General features: G+C 42.0%; 1 protein-coding gene across 1 annotated transcript in view; it reads left to right on the top strand.

Moving 5' to 3' along the window:
- Window positions 1–664: 664 nt before the first annotated feature.
- Window positions 665–10,603, top strand: part of LOC104526167 (phosphate cytidylyltransferase 1B, choline) — a gene marked incomplete at its 3' end in the record, with an annotated part of 23,573 nt that continues 13,634 nt past the window's right edge. Inside the window, exon 1 of the mRNA XM_010169545.1 lies at window positions 665–682. Within this exon, the coding sequence (XP_010167847.1) occupies window positions 665–682 (18 nt within the window). The remainder of the gene's footprint in view (window positions 683–10,603) is intronic.

The following is a 10,603-nucleotide window of genomic DNA, read 5'->3' as shown; positions in this document are numbered from 1 at the left end:
ATATGATGCCAGTATTTACAGTATCATGCATTCCAGTATAATTTCTGTGGAAATTAAGGTGACAGCTAGAGTACATGAATAAAACAGGAATTCATTATGATGTTTTAGATCTTCCTGAGTACCAGTAAATTAATAATGGACAATGGAGACGTTTTAAATAAAGATTTATGGAAAATGTGTCCTTATAAGTGATATTTTGTCAGTCAGTAGATCTGCATTCTCTCAGGAAAAAAAAAAAAGCCTGTAGAAGTAGAATGTGATACACAGGACTTCATTAGGGCATAAGGAGTGATGCAAGCAAGCATAGTCAAGTTATGTCTTAAGTGAGGAGAGTTCAGAGCTGGTGTCCTGAAAAGTTAAAATTCTCAATATAGGCTCATTTTAGGAAGCATTTTTTGTTAAGAAAATACATCTACCTTCAGAATCAGCCTAAATTTTAGAAGGCAAAAAGTGGGTTAGTTCTTTTCTGAAACAGTTATTGTCATCCTTTTAATTGAAAAAAGGAGTAATTTATTTAAAGCCTTGAAACTGTGAATATTTTTAATGGATATCTGCCACTAGATCCTCTGATTTTAGGCTATGGAGTCTGCTAGCTTGGCAGGAAGTGTCACAGTAGGACTAAAGAAAACCCCTGTGTCCTTCAAAGAGCAGGAAAACAGGGGACATGGAAGGCAATTCTCAGGTAAGTTTCAATGTGTATTGAATCCTGGTGTTTTCTAGTGCTTAGTACTGTTGTGATATAAATTGCCATTAATTTTTTCCCAAGACACTGTGGGTTTTCTTAACCAACTAGAGCGTTAATGAGCATTCATGCTTCAGTTAATTCCCCTGGTCCATCTCTCACTCAATCTTTGCCTTTATGTTCTTAATGTCCACATATCTGAATGCCAGGAAAACCTCTCTCTTGAGTGACCCATGTACCTTAATCTCAGTGCACAATGGGGAAAAAAACCCCAACAACAAAACAAGCAGAGTTGCAGGCTTCCTCCATAGCGGTGATTTTAGCAGTTTTGTAGTGAAGTGAAGCCCCAAATAACATTTCTGCAATCCTGGATGGAACAGTTTTGCATTAATCCATTTCTGGTCTGGACCAAACTGCTGGGTTTGGCCACGTTCTGATCTACCACCGTCTCATCCATTTTTGTAAGTGTAAGTGATGTCCCGTCATTTTTTGTAAGCTTCTCCTGCTGAAACCCGAGGGTTCCCATGGTTTGGTCATGGAGACCTTCATTGTTTTAAATGGGATAAACAGCGCTGCCAGTCATACCATGATGCACATTCAAGGTATGAGGCTTTGAGCAACCTGGTCTAGTGGAAGGTGTCCCTGCTGATGGCAGGGGGGTTGGAACCAGATGATCTTTAAGGTCCCTTCCAACCCCAACCATTCTATGATTCTATGATAACTTTCAACAAGCTCTGCAGAGCTCTGCTGGGCTGTGGGTGTCAGCCTGAGAATCCCAACCTGAGGCCTTGCTGGCACACACCTGTACTAAAAAGGCCCGTAAGTGAGGCAAGCAGAGATACCAAAGGAGGAAATAAATATTAAAGAGGGAGTACAAAGCCTTGTGAAATAATTTGCTTGTTTTTTAATAATTTATTTATGTCACTTGGGTTCAAAAGTTTGACTTTGATCCCACAAGACTGTGGTCGCACATGTAGGCAGCTCCTTGAAGGATGGGTAGGTGCCTGGAGAATTAGCAGTCATCACCCTGAAAGAAACAGACAGGCATTTCAACACACCTTGTGCAGGAAGTTCCAGATAGTGTCTTTCACAAAAGGAAACAATGGCAATTTATAAGGACAGTGCTGCAGATAAAGCAAAACCAAATACACATCGAAACTTACTTGAAAACAAACTTCAAAACCTACTGCTTGGTCTCATCTTTCCCTTGAACACGCTTAGAGGTTCTTTTCCTCGTATTTCACAGCTCTGTCATCCAATACAGGCGTCAGTGGGGACATCTGGAGAACTGCTGTTGGGACCTGAGTACCAGTGTCTGATTTTCAAGACTGGCTGAAGCCCTTAGGGTTAGGCCAGCTAAGGGAACGCAGGGCAATGAAGCATACGCCTCCATCGCAGTACCCACCTTGTTGTGCTTTGATTAAGCTCAGATGAGGAATACAGGCTCCTCTGCAGCACTTAGAAGTTAGGCACAACTTAAAGGGGGTTGGAACTAGATGATCTTTAAGGTCCCTTCCAATCCTAACCATTCTATGATTCTATAAAGAGCCTTAGAAAACTCAATAAGCAGAAAACACCTGAATTGACAAGGTGAACTACAAGGGAGGAGAGAGAGTAGACAGGTAGATGGTCGGTTGGGCCTGTGCTTGTGGGGTTGTTGGTGGGTACAGGACCAGGCAGGAATTAAGCAGCAGTTTTTGTGAATTTAAAGTGAGTCTATCTGCAAGATGGCATAAAGCAGCAGTGAGGTGCTTTTTGCTCTGCCTGCTCTGTCCTTGGCAATGCGACCCCAGGAATACTGGGCTGTTCCTGAGATCGCAGCTACATGACATCCCTGCTGCGTCGGACGCCTGTTCTCAGGCAGCTCGAGTTGTGGCCAGATCCCATTTGCCTTTGCAGGGTCTGGTGGGATGAAGTTAATTTTCCCCACAGCAGCCCTCAGAGCGCTGTGTTTTGTATTAGTAGCTAGAAGGGTGTTGATAACACACCCCTGTTGTGGTTACCGCTGAGCAGTGCTCGCACAGCACCAAGGCTGGCTCTCCAACATTTCCTGCCCACCCCCCAAGTAGGCTGGGGTGGGGAAGGTCTTGGGAGGGGACACAGCCAGGACAGCTGACCCAAACGGACCCAAGGGATATTCCATACCATATGACGTCTGCTCAGAACTAAAAGCAAGGGGAATGGAAGGGGGGGCATTTGTTATTTACCCTTGTCCTCCGGGGGTAACCGCCACGCGTACGAAGCCCGAGAAGCTTCCTGGGAAGTGTCCAAACATCGCCTGCTGATGGGAAGTAGAGAATAAATATCTTGTTCTTTTGCTTCTGTGTGCACAGCTTTGCTTTGCTTCTATTAAACTGCCTTTTGTCTCGACCCACAAGTTTGGGGTTTTTGTTCCATCTTATTTTCTCCCCTCCCCATCCTGCTGAGGAGGGGGGTGATAGAGTGGCTTGGTGGGCACCTGGCATTCAGGCAAGGTCAACCCACCACAGCAGGAAGGGGCATCAGGGCCCTATGTGGAAGTACCCAACTAGTTTTTTCCTGATTAGCATCACCATTGCAAGGACAGAGAGACTAGCTGGAGAATTAGGACTTATCCCTGTGCAGATAAAACGTGTTCTGCCATGGCACTGTAAGCATCAGGGCCATTTGAGGTTCACCTCTGCCTGCTCCTGGACTTACTTCTACTGCCTTGTCTTAAGATTCAGAGGCTACAGTCTTTTACAATTCAGTAGTAATTAGGCACCAAATACCTTGGGACCACTGAATCTACAATACTTTGGAGAATGACACTCAGGTGCAATTAAAGGTCACAGCTGTGACATCATTTTAGGTATCAGCTGCTTTAGCCATTCTGTTTATTTCATCGATTTTCTTAGAAGAAATTAGAGTACATTAATTCTTTTTTTTCAAATCATTCAAGTACATTTGGAAAACATTTTTTGTTTTATTGAAGGGTAGAGGAGAAAGTTTCACTCACTGGAGTTGTATGATGGTTTAAGGGGACACTAGACTCTATAATAGGACGGTCTCCCTGTTGCTGCTGTTAAGCAATGAAATGTTAAGCACAAAATTTGAAACAATTGCAATAAAAGTGTGTATGCCTTGGTATTCCTCTGTTTTCATCCCTGGATGCCTTCATCTTTGCAGACAGTGTTTTGGGAGGGTCTGGTGCAACCTCTAGAATTATTTCAGATATTTTACTTCCATAGATCTTCATATTTATCTTTCCTGCATCACTGAAAGGTATATGCAATTTTAATCAGAGCAGCTAATGAAGAATGTAGGGGTGGGAGTTTTATTGTGCTTACAAAGTATCCCATGCATCTGCCTCCCTCTCACATGGTGTTACAACTTAGGGGGTCTGCCATCTGTTTACTTCAAAGTGGAACTAAGCATAAATACATATGTAAAGAGCCTTACATTTGAGGAACCCCAAATTACTGTATTTGACCAAGTATCTTTTTGGTTGTTGTACAAAAGTTTGGGTTTTGCTCTGGATTAATTTTTGTTTTCATAAATGTTGGCTACTACATAAAAGCACAAGCCCATAAAAACATGCCAAATGTGGTTTGTGCCTGGGGACATGTAGCAATCTTTGCTGCACTTAAAAAAAAATTGCTCGTAGACACCAAAAATCTACTGTGATTTGCCTTTACTCCATCAAAGGGTGTGCAGCTGGTACATGTTCCAAAAGGCCATAGTCTCTGCAAAAATATGTTGCAATCTATATTCATCAGATGTACAGAACTACAGATATCTTGTGCAGGATTCACAAAGGACACATAAACACAGGGAGCAAACAGTACATTTCATGTGTTGTATTCCCTGCTTGCAGATGCCTATGTGCAGAGCTGTTTTAGAAGCAGCTTTTATGAGGAGAATATTACCAATTTCTTAAACTGCGCTGTTGTCGTTACTATGAAAGTTTGTGTCACATCTTTAAAAAGGAGTAGAAAACCATTGTAAAGAGATTCCCTCTTCCACCTCCTCAAAAAACATATACAACATTATATTGTAACATGTATAAAATGTAAAAAGAAACTCAACACATACATGGATGTGGAGCAGAAGACATACAGAATTAGAAGCCAAATACTAACTGCTTGGGCAAGAGGTATGTGTAGGGTGTAACCGCACGTCCAGGATCATGCACAGACACTCAGTGCAGCCAGAACTGCCTACCCCAATATGTGCTTACACCTCTGTTTCCACATAATCTGCTTTCCTTTTCTACACAGACACAAACAGACGGCATAAGGTGGAAGAAAAGCTCTTGTGAAAGGCACTGGATGAATCAGGGATCTGTTAGAGAAGCTCAGTGCACTCCCTATGGGAAAACTGTTCTTCCCAGGGTGCTTCTGCCTGCCAGCTGGGGAACTGCAGAGAATACGTGCCTCCTGTGCAGGAGGGAAAACCTTGGTGGTTTGGGTTTTTTTATTATTCAACATAGCTCTGCTTTGAGTAACAGTTTCTACAAAATGCTGTCCTACATCTGACATAAAATACTTGATAGACGTTAAGTATGTTTACGTAGAAGCAGAAGTAGAGGTTGAATCCTGGGCCAAATTCACCCAATATCTTAGCTATAACTCAGCTGATTTCAGCAGATTAACCCTTGCCCATGTTAAAGCTGAAGTCGAGTCCTTTAAGGCATGCATCAGGTATGTACCCTAATGCACAAGTAAAATGAAAGGGTATTAAAAAAAAATACGAACTGACATTATCTCCAGTTTCTGTCTTGATCGATAAAACACAGAGTGGCATTGGAGCAGTGGTTACACAGTTTTGGTCTGGTGACCACGGGCAACCCTCAGCATTACTCATGGCCCAGCCAACACCTGCCCTTCCACTTTTAATTGCAAGTGCACCCAGGGCAGCTCGGTTCTACAGTCCCACTGCAATGTCCTTGTTTTGCAGTGGCTTCTGCCTGGTGAGCCGTGCCCTGCTGAGGAGCCACATCCTTTATTCTGAAATGCTGCATATCCCTCCCCAGTGCTCAGACACCTGGCAGCTTGGCTAAGCCTCCAGCCACCAGGGCAGCAGGACATGTAGGCTCACAGGCTGCACGCTGCCTTGGCTGCGTTTCTTTCCATGAGTCCTACCTGGGTCACCCGTACGCAGTGTCCCTCCTGCTGTGCCAGGGGAGCGGGCTCAGGTGGGTAAGATGCCGAGGGTCACATTTTTTTTCTGGCTGGTGTTTGTGGAGATTGAAGTGCTTCCTCAGCAGTTCTTTTGGTTGAGCTCTGCTTGACTTGGGGCCCATCCTACCTCTAGGGTGGATTTTATTTTCTAAAGAATGTGTTCCAGTTCAGTCAGAAGTCATGGCTGTCATGACAGGAATCTTGTCATGAAATTCTATGGCCTTTTGCAGATATTAGACTACATTATATAATACTTGTTCTAGTTTCATAATCTATGAATCTGTACATATATACATCATTGTGCTTTTTGAGAAGGCAGTGGAAGCTGCTTTTCTTCCATTACATCTTTGATTTGTAATTGCATCTTGCACTTAATCATTACTGACTTAATAGTAATGACAAGCAAAGTATATTTGATTGAACATAAAGCACAGAAAAAGCAACTGAGAATATGGCAATTTGGAACGCTTGCAAACAGATTTTTTTTTTTTTAAGTTATTATTCTTATTAGGTTACTTTGCCCTATTTTTAGTTTACATCCACCTCCCTAAGTCAGCAGAAATGATGGAGAGCACACTAGATTTTCTTTTGAGACGTGAGACCCCAGCTGGAGCACTGCATCCAGCTCTGGTGCCCCCATCATAAGAAGGACGTGGACCTACTGGAGCGAGTCCAGAGGAGGCCACGAGGATGATCCGAGGGCTGGAGCACCTCTCCTATGAGGACAGGCTGAGAGAGTTGGGGCTGTTCAGCCTGGAGAAGAGAAGGGAGACCTTCTAGCGGCCTTCCAGTACCTGAAGGGGCTACAGGAAAGCTGAGGTGGGACTTTTTTCAAGGGCAGTTAGTGATAGAACAAGGGGGAATGGCTTTAAACTGGAAGAGGGCAGGTTTAGATTAGATATTAGGAAGAAGTTTTTCACTGTGAGGGTGGTCAGACACTGGAACAGGTTGCCCAGAGAAGCTGTGGATGCCCCCTCCCTGGAAGTGTTCAAGGCCAGGCTGGATGAGGCTTTGAGCAACCTGGTCTAGAGGAAGGTGTCCCTGCTGATGGCAGGGAAATTGGTACTAGATGGTTTTTAAGGTCCCTTCCAACCCAGACCATTTTATGATGCATTAATATTGGAACTGTTTGTGAAAAGTTTACCTGGAGGCACCTACCAGTAACTTTCAATTACAGCTTAATTGCTTATAAGTTTACCTGTTTGGGCCAAGGTTACTAAAGGTAACACATGAAACAACGTGATTTTTTTTTTTTTTCACTATATTCACTCCCTGAGAGAAGACTGTGGTAGTCCCCTTAACGCAGTCCTTCCACTTGCAAAGGGTATTCATACCTCAGAAACACAGAATGTTTGTTTTGGGTTTTTTTTAATCAAGAGATTTGATAGTGTTTTTCTCTTAAATGTTCCTCAAAACTGATGTCAGTGTTTCCTGCTGCGTAATTATTGTTTGTCAACATCAGGAGCAGGTTCCCAAAATAGTCTTTCATCATATGAGTAGATCTTACCCATGTGATTTGTTCCAGTGAAATCAGTTATCTGTTTTAAATACTGCCTCTGAGATAAAAGGAGATTACAGCATCAGACCTCCCACAGAATTTGCCTGCCAGCTTAATTGTTTTATAAGCTTAGGCCCAGCCTGCTCTACCCAGGTTTTGCCTCTGTAGCTATACTGGTTCAAGAGCTGAAATTTTCTTAGACTTTTGTTGATGGCAAAATCTTAGATGACAATACAGCTATTCTCTCTTTTTGTCTGTGCCGTGGGGTGAGGGAGGTAGCGTAGCTGTGCAAATCAAAAACCAGAAAGAAAAGAGCAGCTCCTTCCATTAGCACGTGTTGCAAGCAATTACCCTGCAGGCAGAGTTCTAATGGCAGAGGCACTGTGGTATATAGGGGGGTCTACATCTGCCCATTTAAAAAAAATACTTCTGTCTTCCTTGCTGCTATGTAAAACAACCCAATAAACAGAAAAGAAGCAAATAATAACACAACTAATTATTTCCTCTTACAGGCTGTAAACAAAGGAGAGGGTGTGGAGGTGCTGTGCTTTTGATCTGTTATTTCAGTGGTACGGCTCCTGTTCCTCTACAAATCACTGACCACTTTCCTTTCAATGTTCCTTTCCTTTCCTATGAATGTTTACCTGCAAACTAGCAGCTGAGTTAAATGGCTACAGTAGCCTGAGAGACTATGAAGAGCGATAATAAAAAGGCAGCATCAAGATATCCCCGAAAATAAGCTACTTCTACGTGTCATGTAGGGTTTCTTCATAAAGTATTCTGTCCACAGAAACAGCTCAGTGCTGCCTGCCACACTCTGCTCTCCTCGCTGGGCTCCTGTCTCATTAAATATAGTTGGGGGTTACAAAGATGTTACTGGGTGCAAATGGAGCTGTGAGGCATTTGCTAGGAAACCCCCCTTTACCTACCTTCCATCTTTTAATTTCCTGAAGTTTATCAGGCATCATTCAGTTATTTTGCAAATCTGTAAGCAGGCAAGTAAGCCACTGCTTAAACTTGTGGAATGAATGGCTTCTGACACGCTAGGGTTATTGGATATGATGTTTTCGCATACATTCATTTTTAGGAAGTGAATTTAATTATAATTGAATGCAGCATCTTCATTCCCAGGAAATAGGACTTGCATTGCAAGAGTTTTTTAACATCTTTTGAAGTAAATATCACTAATGAATCCTAACGCTGCTATGCCTTCTCCATTTATGACATATAATGGGCTTTCTCTAGACACCACATATTAATAATACAGTAACAATGTGGCATTTGGACTGCTTAAATGAAAGTAAGGGGTCCCTGCTGATACCAGGTGTAAGGTGCATATGTCATCAAAGATAACCACAAACTGTGAGCACCATGTAAATAATTTTTATTCCTATCTATTAAAGGTGCAGAAATTGGAAAAGTTATCAGTTCAAACACTGTATAAACAACCTTGCAGTTAACAGAGAGGGGCAACAAAAATAATCAAAGTTGTGGTCCAGCTTCCACACAAGGAATGAATAAACAAGGTAAAGTTCTTCAGCCTGGAAAATGTGACTGAGGGAAGAAAAGAGAGAGGACTGTGAAATCATAGGAATAGGTGACTACAGAGGAATTTACTGAAGTTTCCAGTACAAGAATATCAAACAGTACAAGGAGGAGGCAGGTGCTGAACAAACAAAATGAGATAATTCATCATTGAACTCACCTTGGGCCATAGAGCATCCTGCTACAGGATGATGCCGATCTCAGAGGCTTACCTTGGTCCAAAATACAAGGCAAATTTGATTTGCTTGACTAATCATAAAATGTAAATGCCTAGAAAATAATGAAGGCACAAATAAAGGGAAAAATCTGTCAGAGAAAGACAGAAGTACATTTGCACAAAGTCCTTGTCTAACTGTCTGATTATTGGCAAAAATATAATGAATTTCTAAAAGTGTGGATTAACCAAAACTAAAAAGCTGCTATATAAATTGTTTACTCTCTTCTCCCAGTTCTAGTTATTACTGGAAAGAAACTGGAAAGAATACAAGTAATTATATACAAATTGAAAGAGGTTTGATAAATTATTTCTGGTTTTTAATAATTTCTTGAAATATTTTATCTTATGCTATAATATACAAACCAAATGGTCTCATCTTATTTTACTCATGTTTTTGTTAAGCTCAGCAACATTTTTTTCTAGGCTAGATAAAACAAAATAATATTGGATACTCATTGGGAGGCCATTACTGTATTTCACTTGATCTGTCAGCACATGGTGTTTGTGCATTTCTCTAGGTGGCTTTGATAGAATATTGCTGACTTTAATTTATTGTATTTGATGTATTTTCATATCCAACGACAGAAAGGTCACAGAGTAACAGGAATATTGACAAGTTTGGTTCTAAGCCCTCGGCCATAAAGTAAGCTTTAATGGTGAGTGTTTACAAAAGCTGGACCGATGGGAAGCTAAAAGAGCTGGTTCTCCATTGAGGACAGACAGAAAGAAAAATCTTGGTGTTGCAAAGACGTTTACACGGATAAAAAGCACCGCTGTGTTTGCCTAGGGGGGAAAAAATACCTTGCTGCAAGCCAGGCCTATTTTCTTCAACTAATCTCCAAGGAAACAGGCTCTGCCAAGCTCGGATCTGATTACCAGTTGCAGGCCTCAGACCACAGCCATTATTGTTTTAACATTTCTGCCTTCCTCTTTATCCCAGCGGGAACCGGGCTGTGCGGGCTGCCGTGTAACTTGACCTTGCTTGGAGATAAAAAGACAGGTTAGCGCACAGTCATCGCAGAGCCAGCAGCAAAAAGACAGTATTTAGAAAATAAAGGAAGGAGCTGGCACGGTGTGATTATGTGTAATGTTCTACGCTGTGCGGCGTGGGTGGCCGAGGAACGGTTCCCGTCCACGAAACCCAGACAGAAACTTGATCATCGTTTCTCCATTTTTAACCTTGTCTTTGCAGAGATGCCGTGATTTTCATCACAAAGATACTAATGATGATGATTTCCTGCGACATTTGAGATTATGAAAATGAAGAAAGAAAAATGGAAGGAATAAAAAAAAATATATACATAAAATTTTAGTGCTTTTGCTAAACTGTGGTGGTTTGGGTGGATTCACCCTTTTGCTTGCAGCTTGCAGCCAAACACAGCCTGCTCTATCACCCCCCCTCACCCAGGGAGTAGGGGAGAGAATTTGGAAAGAAGGGCAAGGACTCACGGGTTGAGATAAAAACTATTTACTAATTAAAATAAAATGATAATGATAACAACAGTGATAACAGACTATAC

Source organism: Antrostomus carolinensis, unplaced genomic scaffold (genome assembly GCF_000700745.2).
Source record: "Antrostomus carolinensis isolate BGI_N321 unplaced genomic scaffold, ASM70074v2 scaffold24686, whole genome shotgun sequence".
Taxonomy (NCBI): domain Eukaryota; kingdom Metazoa; phylum Chordata; class Aves; order Caprimulgiformes; family Caprimulgidae; genus Antrostomus; species Antrostomus carolinensis.
This window is presented reverse-complemented; position numbering and strand designations above follow the sequence as displayed.